This window comes from Anopheles merus, chromosome 2R, assembly GCF_017562075.2.
Source record: "Anopheles merus strain MAF chromosome 2R, AmerM5.1, whole genome shotgun sequence".
Classification (NCBI taxonomy): Eukaryota; Metazoa; Arthropoda; class Insecta; order Diptera; family Culicidae; genus Anopheles; species Anopheles merus.
In genome coordinates, this window is record NC_054082.1 from 35086428 (window position 1) to 35101218 (window position 14791).

General features: G+C 41.1%; 2 protein-coding genes across 2 annotated transcripts; both read left to right on the forward strand.

The window, feature by feature from the left end:
* The first annotated feature begins 11179 nt into the window (after window positions 1-11179).
* On the forward strand, window positions 11180-12680 carry LOC121589932 (astacin-like metalloendopeptidase). The gene is made up of 4 exons (XM_041909203.1): window positions 11180-11814; window positions 11884-12021; window positions 12080-12243; window positions 12299-12680. Exons 1-4 carry the CDS (start codon window positions 11757-11759, stop codon window positions 12671-12673), a joined length of 735 nt encoding a protein of 244 aa, XP_041765137.1. The 5' UTR covers window positions 11180-11756; the 3' UTR covers window positions 12674-12680.
* LOC121589931 (low choriolytic enzyme-like) lies at window positions 12676-14157 on the forward strand. Its single transcript, XM_041909202.1, has 4 exons — window positions 12676-12918; window positions 12984-13166; window positions 13243-13551; window positions 13617-14157. Exons 1-4 carry the CDS (start codon window positions 12777-12779, stop codon window positions 13952-13954), a joined length of 972 nt encoding a protein of 323 aa, XP_041765136.1. The 5' UTR covers window positions 12676-12776; the 3' UTR covers window positions 13955-14157.
* Window positions 14158-14791: the final 634 nt, after the last annotated feature.

Genomic DNA, 14791 nt, shown 5'->3' on the forward strand with positions numbered 1-14791 from the left:
GAAGCTAATTAGAGGAGAAGATAATAATACTAACTAATTACATTTACTTTGCGCGACTTTAGAATGAGGAAGCAAACAAAACACACAAATTCATGATAAGTAGTTTACGATAGAAACAAAAGCAAGAGAAAAAGAGATAGAGAGAGAGAGATACATAAAGCTGGAAGCTGGAAAAAACATGTAAAAGATGCAAGTATAGGAGCGTAGAGCTGCAACAACACGGTTAATATTTGGAGCGGTAATATGCTAGAGTTTGCAGAAACCGGTGGCGTTCGGGGGATGAGAAGTACTAAAAACTATACTTTTTCCTTTGAATGCAGAACCCACACACACACACACACACACTTGTACACAGAGAGATTGGATTTAGTGTGAGGAAAGAGAGCGAGAGAGATGGTTGGATTTGTTGTTGCATTGAAACATTGTTTCCTGTTCTGGTGGAAATGGTAACGGATTGTATTAAATTAACACTAGTTTTTCACACTTCTTTTTTAAGCAGATAAATGGGTGGAAACTCGGACATTAAACACCTACCACACACCCACCTTATACCTACCTTTCGAGTTTTGTTTATACACCTCATTTACATACACACACACACACACACACGCGCGCGCGCGGTCGCGAATAATTAACTGTTGCCGGCAATATCGGGGGAGGGCGAGGGTGTGTAAACGTAAGTAAGCCTCTGTGTGTTGTTTTAAAGTATAATATTCGTATAGTAATTTTCGAAATAGAAACAGACGAAACGCGTCAATCTTTGTAATTGGGTGTGAAATTGTTATTGAATTGGATTGTGGGAAGAGATTGCTTCTGTTTTTTTTTTAAATATAACACACAACAAGAAACAAAAGAAAAACGTAAACGCGCAACACTGAACACATAATACCGGCAATCTATATATAGAGAGAGGCAGAGAGGCAGACACAGACAGAGAGAAAGTGGTGAAAGTGTCGTTTGTGTTGGTCGATGTGTAGGAAAACATAGAAAAGCTGTTTCTCTTTGTTTTATTTTTTTTGAAAATTATCTGTGCGTGTGGTGTGTGTGTCCCACTTGTGAAGAGTTTTTTTTTAAAGTAACAAACTAGAAACATACATACCAATTTGAAGACAAAGTTAAAGAGACAAACACCACCGCAAACGAAAGGAGGATTGTTTGGTTCTGTTTTCAATTATCTTTCCCTCCAACACACACGCCCGTTGTACGAGAACTGTTTGCAGCCTGTTTTCTTTCCATTCGTTTAATTTTTTTTATTATATGATAAATATTATTTTTTCGATTTTGTTTTATAAAACACCATTTACTTTAATTATCGGTCTATGAATAATGCTAGCTTGTTTTGTTCTTTTTTAATTGTATGCTAAACATACACACACACACACACACACACACACACACAACCACTCGTACTTTAGTAGTGCCCTCTAGTAGTCACACTCTAGTGTTTGGTCAGAGCTTCCACAAAGACGAACACAGGTCAAAATGGTCCTTTTTGGCACAGTTTTTCCTTTTCCCCCTTGTGGAGCTTTTGGTTTTGTTTTAATTTGATTTGTACCACGTGGTCGTATGTATGCTAAGTTCGCTTTTATCCCTATTATACCGTCATTTTATTGGTAGCACACAAGAGATATGTTAAACAAGAGAGAGAGACACGACAATGTCTTAACTAAGGAGAGCCAGTTTAAAACTGTGGGTAGATATATTTCAGTTCAGGCATGTATGGTGACAACACCGGGGAAGAAAGATAGGATTAACGCACGCAAGAATTCAATTGTGAAAACTTTATCGTTTTAAAATAATGCGTAAATATGCGGTGGTTCAGCTTCTCGTCTCGTTTGTCAAGGATATTCTTTTTCCGAGTTCGCTAGTGTACTCACTTTTAAGCTAGAACAAAACAAGGCTAACAATGGCACTCCCTGCCACAGTACCAGCAATGGCTGCGGATGAAGCACTGTTAGTTAAGAATCATTGTGCAGGTCATAAAAATAGAGCAAGATATGTAATGGCAATTAGCAATTAATTTCGTGCGCGCCAATATTATGCTAGGAGAAGAAAGCACTTACACACACACACACACACACACACACACACACACAAACCACTAGTTAGCGGTGGGGAAAGACGGTGATTGTTTTAAACAAAAAAAAAAGGATAGTAGTAACAACACTTGATTTATCACGCCTTGATCGAGAAAGGCATACCTAAGGATATATAGTATTTGCTTTCCTTTTCTTTTAGTGTGGAATTCTATTATTGTACATTTTAGAGAGCGTCATACCTACCTACTACACCCTGTACCCTGTATTGTGTCAAAAAAAAAAACAGCTCGCGGACGGTTAATATTAAAGTGTAAAATGTGCCCCGTGAGGGAGGGCAGGATTGCTCTCACGCGCGCGCGGCTTTTTAATGATTGTAACAAAAAAATACCGATTTTGTGCTTTTATTTCGTTTTTCTCATTCCTTTTTCGTGTTTTGTTTTCTTCTTCTATCTCTGTAACAGCTTTTATTTAACATTATTTTTCATTTAATGCCCTCGTCTGTGTCTGGTCCTTTGTTTCCTTTTCTCATCTATGAACTAGTTTTCCAAGGAGTTTTCGAATAAGTAAAGATGAAAAACTAGAATATTTTTTCTTTTAGAAAATTCTAAAACGAATATTCTATTCTAACAAACAGAGTAGAATATTCTGTTTTTTTGTTGTTGCTTGTTTTAAAGAACGCAGTAGGCGGGCTTTCTAATAGTAGGAGCATACAACTACACGTAAGGTACATAGATCACGCGCGCACGCACGTACGTGTGTATCGCGTCTTAAGAATGAGAACTGATATTGTGTAACTTTTTAGCGAGCAAGGAAAAAAACAAAACAAACTAAATCATACTATATCGAACTGGGCGAATACCGGAGTGTCGGTGTGTACTTGTGTATGTGTGTGTGTGCTTGTGTGCGTGTGTTAGCAGATAAAACAACACCCGCAACGGCACAGGGCTTCTCGCGCACGTGTATACCATTGCGCAAAACATTGTTTGTGGTGCGCGTTTTTAAGCGTATGTGTGTGCGTGTCCTGTGTTTCCTAGGAAACGAAAAGGATAACTGCATTGGCGGAGGGGGGTTGTTGTTGTTGTTGGTTAAGCCCAAGTTTAAGTAATTGTTATAATGAAGCATATAAGGAACCGGAAATGAAACAGAAATAGTTTATTTTTTCTCCCTCTCTCTCTCTCTCTCTCTGTATTATAATGTGCCCCTTTTTTTGTTTTAACATATTAGTGCAACAAAACCCTAGAAATCAAACTAAAATAGTGGATAGACCAACTTCTCCAACAGCTAAGGTTAGAGGCGTGTTGTGTGTTTGTTGTTGAATGCGTGAAAGAGAATGTTTGAATGAGGAAGGCAGAAACATAGCGTGTGCGTGTAGGCGTGCGTGTGTGCGTGTGTGTGTTGGTTAATAATTCTGTTCTAAAACAAAAACTACTAGAGTGTAACACAGAAAATTGTCTAAGAAAAAAAAAGGGAAGAAAAACTCAACCACCAAGCAACAACGGATTAAAGCTCGGGAGAAGAGGTCCGAGATTTTGTAGGTGTAGTAAAGCAAGTTTGCAGAAGGCATGCAAGTAACAACAATAAGCTAAAAAAGAGCATCAGTTAAAATGCCGCCGGAAGCCCTGTTTTAGTAGTGTTTTGTTTGATTTTTTTTTGCATAAGAACTGGTAAAGAACTAGGTTTAAACAAGAGAAGCGTCAGATAACTTAAACAATAATTAATAGACATCGTTAGTAGAGACAGATAGTAGATCACACACACACATACACACACACAGCGAAGTAGTGACGCACGTTCAACGGCTATAAGAGAAGAAAAGCGTTTATTTTCCTATCGTTTTCCCACGGAAACAAAACGAATGGTATCGAATACCCGAGTTTTTGGTTGCTTCCTTTTTAACAATACACACACCTCCCCCGGGATGCGTGAAATAGTGTTGAGTGTTGAGATGTTAATTATGTTTCTTTTTTTCTGTGTATGTGTAGAGTCACTTCCATGTTTTGATGTATTTTAAAAGTAATGCTACTATGCTATGACTATTACTTACTACTAGTACTACTACTACTACTACTACTAACTACCACGTACGTATGTTCTCCTCTTGGCTGGCCTGCGTTAGCGAGCAGCAAAGTAAGATAGTTTAGAAGTTTATACCCACAGTTGTTCCCCGTTCCCTGCTCCTCCCCCCCCCCCCATCCATGTTACCTTCTCCTACTTCGACCAAGTGGCCCTTTTCTCCCCACCGCCCGTTCGGCAATCGATTGGACGCTAATTTGCAACACATCGTCCGGTTGCTCCTGGTTCCTTCAGCTTGTTTTAGGAAGGATGTACCGTTTGTTCATTCTTTTCGTTCGTTTGTATTTGTTTGTAGTGCTTTCTTAAGGTAATGTGTGTAGTAGGCAAGTGTTAGGCAACTGAACTGAGCTAAGGAAAAGTGAGGGGAATAAAAAAAAACAACCAACAGCTACCACCACCCCAGGAGGGCAAAAGCGTGTGTGCGTCGTGTGTGTGTGTGTGAGTGCTACCTCCCTCCCCCTCCTCCCGGTAGAAGAAGATCCTATGAGGAACACAAAGTTGCGAACGGTAGCGAGCGAGTGAGAAATTTGCGTTTAATTTTATGTATGTTCCGCTTTATGATTAATTTCTTTATGCGTTTTTTTTTCTTCTTTAAACTTCACTATCTTCTTCTGTGTAATTTGCTATCTTCTCTCTTTTTTTGTCGGATATTTGCATAAATATACATATACATATATACACTACCATTATAATAGAAGCATACAACGTATCGTTTTGCTCACTTTTTGCTGTACATCATTTTGTTTGTTTGGTTGTTTTTTTTTTGTTTAATCATCACATAAGTGCGGTACTAAAAGATAGGAACCTTTGTCACATACAAAAACACACCACTCGTGCAAGATCGAATGTGATGTTCATTTAAACTTTCCTCCCTGTTTTCCCTCTTTTTCCGTGTTTAGCTAAGCGATGCGTGTCTGTGACCTGCAGGTTGTGGTTGCGCCACCGGGTCCGATGTATAATAGGACGCAGGACGCAGGTGGTTTTAGCAAAACAATAATAATGTGCCGTGTTTTAGTGTATCTGGTGTGTACACGAAACGGTTGCAACATACAACTGCGGCTGGATATGATCCCTGTACACGCCGCCCGCGGGTTTTGTTTGTCGTATGGGTTAACGCTATCGTTTAAAGAGAAAGTTTTTAACAAAACAGAAACAAATTGTACCTATCGCTTAGAATAATAACTGCCAAATAGAACGTAAATGAAAGGTAAACAAACAAAAAAAAACACCGCGATATAGATGAGAACAAATTAAGGAAGCTACTAATAGATTGTGTATGATAAGGAAAAAAAAACATCAAATTGCGCCAACAAAACGAAGGAGAGCGTAGCGCTCCTTTGAGTGAATGAGATAGGAATAACAAAAACAAAAAAACACACACACGGTTTTATTAATTAACAACTAAGTGAGAAGCATCAAGCTAAGTTAGGATATAAATTTTCGTTTTTCCTCCACAGTGGGCAGGGGATATACTTTTAAAACAAAACATCATCACCACTGTGGAATTCCAAGTGGAACTGGACAGCGTGCGGCAGCGACAATCCTCAGATTACAGACACAATCCCTAGACTCGACTAGATAGTTTTTTTTTTTTCGAAAACTCGTTTCCTACAACATACCGCTTGTGTAATACATAGAAAAGAGAGAGAGAAAAAAATCTAGAACATACACATTAAAATGCTGCTATAAAAACATGAAAACGAAGCAAAAACGAACACCTTACACAGATAAACAATTTATATATATTAATGACACGCTAATAGGGACAACATTAAGGGGTGTCAAGTTGATCATTTTTTTTACGTTTTATGGCATCGTTTTGCTTACTTTCTTTTCCCACAAACACGGTTCAAATGGTGTCAAATTTGGTTCTGTTTTTGTTCGTCCTTTTTCCTTCTTTTTTACCCTCTTTAATTGTGTTTCTTCCTCCGACAACAGTTTTTTTTGTATTTAAATAATCAAACTTAATAAACATATTCATTTATTATTAAAACTTTCGTTGGTCAATGCTTTTGTTTTATTTGTTTTAAACCTTTTCACTGTATTGTTTTCGTATGTTTTTTTGCTACTTCCTTTTTAAACCATTTTTTTCTCTTTACCCTTCTAGGTTTTGACGATAGGTGTGTGGTGCAGTGTGGCGCAGTGTTTGTCGATCACATATATTTTACCCTTGCCCGTATATCAATCAGCCAGCAAAAGAAGCAACATTCACACTCGATTCGGCAGTTGCGTTCCGAATGGCTCCTTTCCGGAACTCTCTCCCCCCCCCCCCACTCCCCTTTAAACTAAGCCGAGGTTTCTCTAGCAGTGTACTGGGGGTGCTAATGCAGCTAAGAAAAAGCTAACCACGCGTATAGAAAACATCAAGAAAAAATAAAAACACAGCCAAGGCAAAACAGCGATGTGTGTAGTAGTTGATGATAGTAGCCGGTAGACTCGCGTGTGTATAAGACCGAAAGAGCGTACAACGTAAGCAAGGGCCACGAACCTAAATGATACTTTACAATACGCATAAGCATTACCAAATAGTCCGATGATGGAAATAAGTGAAATAAGCGAAAACAAAACACAAAACCGAAGACAAACAAAACAAAACAAGCATACAAAACACACGGGCACTACAATCGATACGATGCTAGCAAAAGCGGTAGAGAGAGAGAGAGAGAGAGAGGGAGAGAAACGAAACACGAAGAAGAAAAAAATATAGCGACACAAAAGGTAAACATGTAAGCTGAAATTGAAAAGACTGGTTAATATCAATTTTGAATTTAAGAACCCATAATAAGTAAGCAAGAGTAGGGCAAACAAGAATTAAAAAAAAAGAAGAAAAACAAAGCAAACAGAAACCTAATAATCATTAATTAACACATTAAATAAGACGGTAAACAAACATACACAAACACACACAGAACCACACTCACAAAAAAGGGAGAAGAAATCGAGAAGAGGAAAAGGAAAAAGAGTAGGTAAAAGTTGTTGAAACTCCCCCCAGTATCCCCAGGTAAACACAGCAGTAATCATGTTATGTAAAGTTAGATCAAAGCAAGCGAGCAAAATCATACTGAAACCTAGTGGTACATTTATTCTACATCCTGTTGTTAAGATAGAGAGAGAGAGAGAGAGAGAGAGAGAGAGAAAAAATAGAAGAGAGAAAAAGAAAGGAAGAAACACAGAGAGAACGGGCAAAACGCGCAAGCGGTATTATTATTACAGTGGACAGTGGTTAGGCACTGGCTGATGGTACTTAACTGTCGTTAAGTAATGTCGACTATAGTTCACTCTAGATCGCCCCAACTAATTCCCCGAGTGGCCCCGAGTGGCCCCAATTCCGTACAATAATACTGCAGTGGAACAACGTGGGTACTACGTGTGTTCGTCCTTTCCGAAGCTCGCGTTTGCCGTGCTACTACACCGTGTCGTTCTGTTTCGTCACTTTTGTGGTTAATGCTCATTGATACTTATTGATAATCATTGATAAAGCATACATTGTTTTGGTTAGGGGAATGATAAAGAAAACAAATTGGGCGAGAATGTAATTTTAAGATCACTCTGATGTACCTTTTTCGATGAAACGATGCGACCGAAACGCATGCACATGTTGCGATAATGTGCGTTTCCTTTTTCACTTATCAAAATCGTTACAGAAACAGCCACACACGGGACAGACGCACATACACACACAAACACACACATTACACTGTTGGTGTTGGTGCTTTCGGTTGTTTGTTGAGCGTGTTTTATAGAAAGAGTATTGCACGAAGTAATGTAACTAGAAAGGACAGCGTTGAACCACCAACTCTCGGTTTGGAGGCGGTTTAGAGTCGCGTCACCCGCGTACGCAATGGCTGTGGATTAGTTCTGACTAGGTCAGCCCCCGTTAGGTGGGCTTTTCCGTTAAGGCTCTCACCTATCCTGGTTTTCCCTTCATCCTTTCCCCCGTTTCCCTTCTCTTCGCCCCTTACGATAAGGACAACAGGCTCGTTTTGCCCGGTGCCACGCTGTACGATCCGTTGTTGGGTACCAATGTTGGCAAACGAGAACGGAAAATAAAGATCGTTATAGAGTTATAAGCAGAGATATATTTTTCGAGTGCTACACATAAACAATAATAAAACACTGTTTAATCGCCTATAGTTGCTAGCTCGTCGCCAGGATCCGTTAATGGTCCAGTATTCCCTCTCCCTCGCCTCCTGAAGGGGGAGGTTGAAGATCGAAAGGGATCAGTTTTACTACGTTCCGTAGAACGCTCGCGCCGATTACCATAATGTGGACACAGTGTGGGCTGATTTTCCCTCAATAACCTTTTTGTCCCCTTGTTATATTAACTGTAGCTGTAAGGCAAATCGTTTTAAAACCAAAACAAAACAACTCTCTTTAGCCGCCCTAGTGTGTGGTATCTGTTTTGCGAGTCTGCTGTATCGTGTGTCTTGTTGCGGCGTGTTGCGCAATTGGGGTTAAATCGGACAACAAACACACATACACACACACACACATACACAAACAACTGTAACTGTAACTTAGTAAGTTATACATTTATACAAGTGGATATTGTTTACGATACTGAAAAAGTGACCCCCGGGCCTAGGGGATGTACACCTTGGCTGGCTATACAGTGCATTGGATTATCGAAAGGAGAAAAGCGAACCAATTTCAGAAGAAATGCTAAACAAACTCGGCAAAGGAGCATTTGGAACGTGCTATCGATGTGTGAATTTCGTTGCTTTTTTGTTGGCTTTATGTTACTGCAAGCAGAGCAGCTGGAACCGGAAAGGTTAAAGGGGGGGATGAAAAACAAAAACTCAAATGAAGAAATGAAAAGTTGTAAAAGATGATAAAGAAGAAAAAAAACATAACCGAAATAAAGGATGAAATTTGATGAAAAATATGTAACACAACAATACAAAAGCTCAGCATTGCACTTTGTACACAGGAACAAAACACACACACATGTAAGAACTCCTTCAAACTATGTACCCAACCACGCTAATGTTACTTAAGCGTAGACATATGAGAAACTAGAACATACACTCACTTATACATTTACATATACATATACACACACACATATATATATTCTAACAGAGAAGAAAACAAAACGAATAACTCTAAACACAGTTCAATGGATTTAGGGTGAAATGGGAGAGAAAAGAAAAGAAAAAACGAGAGCAAATAATTTTCGTTTTATTGACATTGCCTTATTAACTTTAACAGAAAACATAAAACAAGTAAAGCACAGTAAAGTGGCATGAGAGCAGACGGCAGCATTAGAGTACACTTAGAACAGATGAAGCAGCATACGCAGGAGTGGAGGGGGATGGCTTTTCGGCGGGGAACAGATGTAATGCATGTACCGTGTAGAAATTGTGCAAAACTCGTAAACGCGTTTGAAGCATCGTGTTCGATCGGATCGAGTGAGTGTTGCGGGTGCTTGCATCCTTTCGCCTGTGAAGCAACAGGGTGATCATCACATTTTCGATACTCCAGCTTCTGATCTCACCGGTTGAGCTGAATCAACGTACAACAGTAAACGATGGTTCTACGGGAAATGATTGCGTTCCCATCCTATCCTTCAAAAAAACTGAACCTTGCGAGGCATCGATAATAAGCATTTTTAAACCTGAATGATTAAGTAAATGACTCAGTCACCATGATCGGGTAGCGTTATTGTGGTAGTAAAATCGGAAGTAAAAACGCTACGGGCATTGAATGATACTGTAATGGAACAGGAAGATTAAATTCAACACACCTTCTTCAACATGCCGAGAGGTGTACAAACGATTGACCGTCGTGTGTATTGTTCTCTCTTTCTTTTCTTTTTTGTTGTTGTGTGCATAATACTTATAATAATAATAATAATAATAATAATAATAATAATAATAATAATAATAATAATAATAATATAAAATATGTAAAACAACTGATGATGATGATGATATTTGCTTGACAGTGCGTGCAGGAGCGAACTCTGTGTGTATGTTTGTATCGTGCCGAGAGGAGAGCAGTTTGCTGTAACGAAACTCATCCATGTAGTAGTATTTAATCGCTAACAAGTAAACGACACTAATTAAGATAATAATACAATACAATATCAATGTACTCTTAACACAGAAAACAAACAACCTTTGAAATATGATATGATCCTAGTGTGTAAACAGAAAATCGAAGAACCGAAAAGGGAAAGAGGAAAAGAAATGTATTAAATCATGAAACTATTTTAAAGAAGATACAAAAACATCCAAACCAATTCATTCGTTTGACACGTAGAGACACGTTATATTGGGGAGGGTGCAAGACAGACCAGACAGAGAGAGGTGCAAGATGATGATATATTCCTTGCGGTACCACAGTAAATCTCCGACTCAGTAGTAGTAGCAGTTGGCGGAATGGGGGATTGATCGCGATCGTGCCACGAAACGGTGGTGCAGTATATCCCGGAAACGGCCTGAATTGCAAGCAGGAGACAGCTAGTTGAGATAGAGTTTTAGATTTCAGACATCCCTTCACCACTCCACACCACCCGATTCTTCGCAGGCATAACACAATCGTTAGTCTTAAGTTTAGCGGTAGAACCCGTAACCTTAAAGGTGTTCGGACCCACAATCTCCCCCTCCTCCACCCTCCCTCCGCGGTCTGTCCTTTTGTGTGTAAATTACCTAGGACAGGCCTAGGATGTCCCTGTCCGATGGGTGGATCGTTTTTCGTTCCTTTTGATAGGGAAAGCGTATCTGTTTTCGTGGATGCGGGTTACGTTCTCGATGCTCATAATTGCCGAACGCAACAGGCAGGTACTGTAGTAACTCACGACTACTATGTTGGTAACATTTAATTTACAAAACAGCTCTTATGCGAAGATAATTGTTAAGGAAAAGTAAGGTCAGAGAAGAAAACCAAACAGTAAGGTGGACAGAGAAGAAAAACAAACAGCATCACAAAACAATAAAACCAAAACAAATTCTAGTTTTACCAAAACAGAGAATACATGTAAGCGATGTTTAAGTTTCGTTTTGATCGAGCGTTGAGTGTGCACCGCGATCGCGAGAGCCCGTGTACTTGTGGGATAGAACAGTTTGAGTAATGACAGAAACGATCTCCTAGCAAACCTTGCCCCATATATACATGTATATGTATGTCACAAAATGAGCGATTGTCTCCTGTTGTCGGTGTTTTTCTTTGCGTTGGTTGATTTTTTTTAACACTAGCAAAACAAAACAAAAAGAAGGTTAAAGTAACTGAGAAATGCTAGCAATGTGTTTATTATGAGTATAACAAAGACAGACAAAAAAAAATGAGACAGCAAAAACAAAAAAAAAAGTATTGCAAAACAAGCATCACTTACAAAAAAAAAAACAAAAAAAAACTGGTTGTTTGTATGGAAATTATTTAATGAAGAAAAATGGAACAAATTCAATCCAAAACTACCCCGTTTGCAGCATTGGCTCTTATTGAAGTTGTTTGAAGCTGTTTCATCGTACATTGAAGATGACATTATTTGTGTGTGGTAGTAGTATTCTCAACAAAGCATTTCTTTCTTTCGTTTGGATGATTGGAGGTTATTATTATTTTTTTTAAATGCCATTTCAAATGCTACTAAGAACGTGTGTGATCTTCATCCAGTAATGATCGATCTCGTGTAGTGCTCTAAAGATGATGCAAGGTTCAGCCTTTATTCTCAGCTTTCTGTTAATGATGATTGAAAGCACTGGTACGTAATGAAAGCATTGATGGTGTCTATATTTGATTTCATTACGATTTAGTATCCTATTTTTTACAGAAAAACTCGATACCGTGCAAGCAGCTTGCTCCGCTCAAAATCGAGAACAACAGTATGGTGAAGTTATAGAGAACGTTCTCCCTAATGGTTACCGATGGCCTAATGCTACCGTACCGTACCTGTTGGATGGAGTTTTTGGAAAGTAGGTGCCACATTAAACCTTCTATCAACTAAACACCATATTCATCATTTGTAGATGCAACTGAACTATCAACAATAAACGATGCAATAGACCTGCTCAGTACGGTGTCTTGTGTGCGGTTCACAAGAAGGACGTCCGAGCACCACTATCTTGTGATAACAAACAAGTTTGGAACGGAGTGTTGGGCTGACACGGGACGTCAGCGACGTGGTCCAACGGTAATGCAAACTCAAAGTAAGAACTCTCAATCTTCTCATCTATTCCCTTTCTTAGTACATGAACCTCCCGAGGCGGTGCACAAAACGCGTTGGAACGGTGCTGCACGAGCTGCTGCACGTGTTGGGCTTTCTGCATCAACACACGCGCCCCGATCGGGATCAGTACCTGTGCGTTTTATATGGGAACGTTCGGCCACATCCTATCGCGCTGTACCACTACGAAATCGTTCGTCCTTGGACGGACCAAGCGTTCCCATTGCCGTATGACTTTGCGAGCATCATGCACTACACGCCGGAGATGTACAGTGTGGCACCGGGTCGATCGCCTACCATGGTACCGCGGCATCCCTGGAGCATGGTTGCGATCGGCCATCAAGCTCGTCTGACGGAGTATGACGTGTTGGCAATACAGTTTCTTTACTGCCTGTGATGATCAATGGTGTGTCTTTGTGAAGTCATTTTGCCCGCACATCCCGAAGTTTGAGGAGCTGTGCAACCGGTTTTGTTTGCCCAGTTTAGGTTTGGTCGTAAGAATGGGAACATTGTTTCGATGGTGGGCGTCGCTGGTGGCGTTGTTGATGGTGTGTGGAATTTCGACCACAACCGGCGAGCTGATCCCGATCGATCTGTCCATCTTTGGGAGCACACTGTATCGTTTGATCGATACGTCCGTAGGTACGTTTTGGGCGCTGTTGTAGTTTGATTGGTAAGGGTAAGATGTGGTGTGCTCTCGTAAACAGATCCTCTCGTTCGTAACCATGATCCGTGGTCGTCGGGTATAGAACCGTGGGAGCTCGGCAACCTGGTCGGTGGTGATATGAGACTTCCTAGGCCTCGGTTTCGGCACGCACTCGCCGGACCACCGGACGCAGCGTACCGATGGCCGAATGCAACCGTAATCTACTCGATCGATGGAACTTTCAGTGAGTATTGACCGGGTGTGCGTGTTGAGTGTCTTTTGCCCTATGCCATTCCTATTCCTGCTTCCGTCTGCTCCAGACTCGTCCGAGTTGAGGTTCATTAACGGTGCGATGCGTGAGCTTGAACGCCACACCTGCGTGCGCTTCCGTCGACGGCGCCCGCAAGATGTTGCCTACGTTTCGATCGACAACATTGAGCCCGGCTGCTGGAGTGACGTTGGCCGTGGTGTGGAGCGTACCGTCGTCAATCTACAGCCCGGATGTGCCAACGCGCTCACGACACCGGTGCACGAGCTGATGCACACGCTCGGGTTCTACCACGAGCATAATCGGCTCGATCGCGATCGCTACGTTACGATCCTGTACGAAAACATGCTGCCGGACGAATGTGAGTGGCCAGTGGTTTGGGTTTTAATTGTCGCTTAAAATCAACTGCTTCTATCTCGCTCACAGCATTGCGGAGTAACTTTGACCTGGTCGATCCAGGGAACACAACCACCTTCAATGTGCCGTACGATCTCGGTAGCATTATGCACTACCGGAAGGATGCGTTTTCGAAACGACCCAGCGAGCTGGACACGATGCACGCCAGGGTACAGTGGGAGGGAGAGCTCGGCCAACGGAACACACTGACGTGGTACGATGCACTGCTGATAAACATCATGTACTGTGGTGTACCGGTGCCGCGGGAACCACTTCCCATACCGTCACGCTGGATTCCGGCCAAAGCGTACGGCAGGAGGGATCGATTCCGGTACCAGCGCGTTATGCGGACTGTCGGAGCGCATTAGTGAGTGGATTAGGCGATTCGAGAAGGCAGGAGAAGGTTAAAATGTACATTTTACATTTGTGAAGTAAAATTCGTCGAAATCGGAAGCATCCAACAGCCAACAGCCGAAAAGCTGCTGGTGGTTCCGTTCATTTATCCTCAACAAATGCGTGTGTGTGTGTCTGTGTGTGTCTACTGGGACGTAAAGTATATGTTTCTGAAAATGGGGAAAATAGGACCAATCTGATGGGTTGTCATTTGCACACGTGTTGCGGTAACTTTCTTTTCCGGTCGGTGGAATAAGTTGTGTCAGCATAATTAAACGCTCACAGAAACACGTGCACATTCAAGAGGCCGTCCAGCTGTGACGGTAGGGCATGTGCAAATCCTGACGTGCAAAAGTTCACCGGTTCGTGGGAACTTCACCGTAGGCTTACCTGTCGTACCCGACTCGGAAGGTTCTTCCAGTTGAAGTAATTATTTATTTATTTATTTTCGGTACACGGGGTCGGTCCGTGCCCGAAGCACTGAATTAGTTACAGGTAAGTAAGTTTTCGTCACAGTTTTTGGTGAACGTTCCACGTGGCGTGCAACAGACGTTCAGATAAAAAAGCGACTGTCTTTAGCCTGTTTGATTTGTGTGGCATTGCTTTATGCGTTGAGTGTGCGTTCAGAGCACTTCAGAACATTTCCTGTTTATTGATAGAAAGTCAACAAAGAAAAATAAAACCATCGAAACCTTAACAAAATGCTTAAAACTTTAGCTTGAACCGGTACTTTCCCTTTTGTACGCCTCACTTGCTGCGAATTCTTTGCAACTTTCCTACTAACACGCAGGCTTGGCGTTAAATGCTTTTCC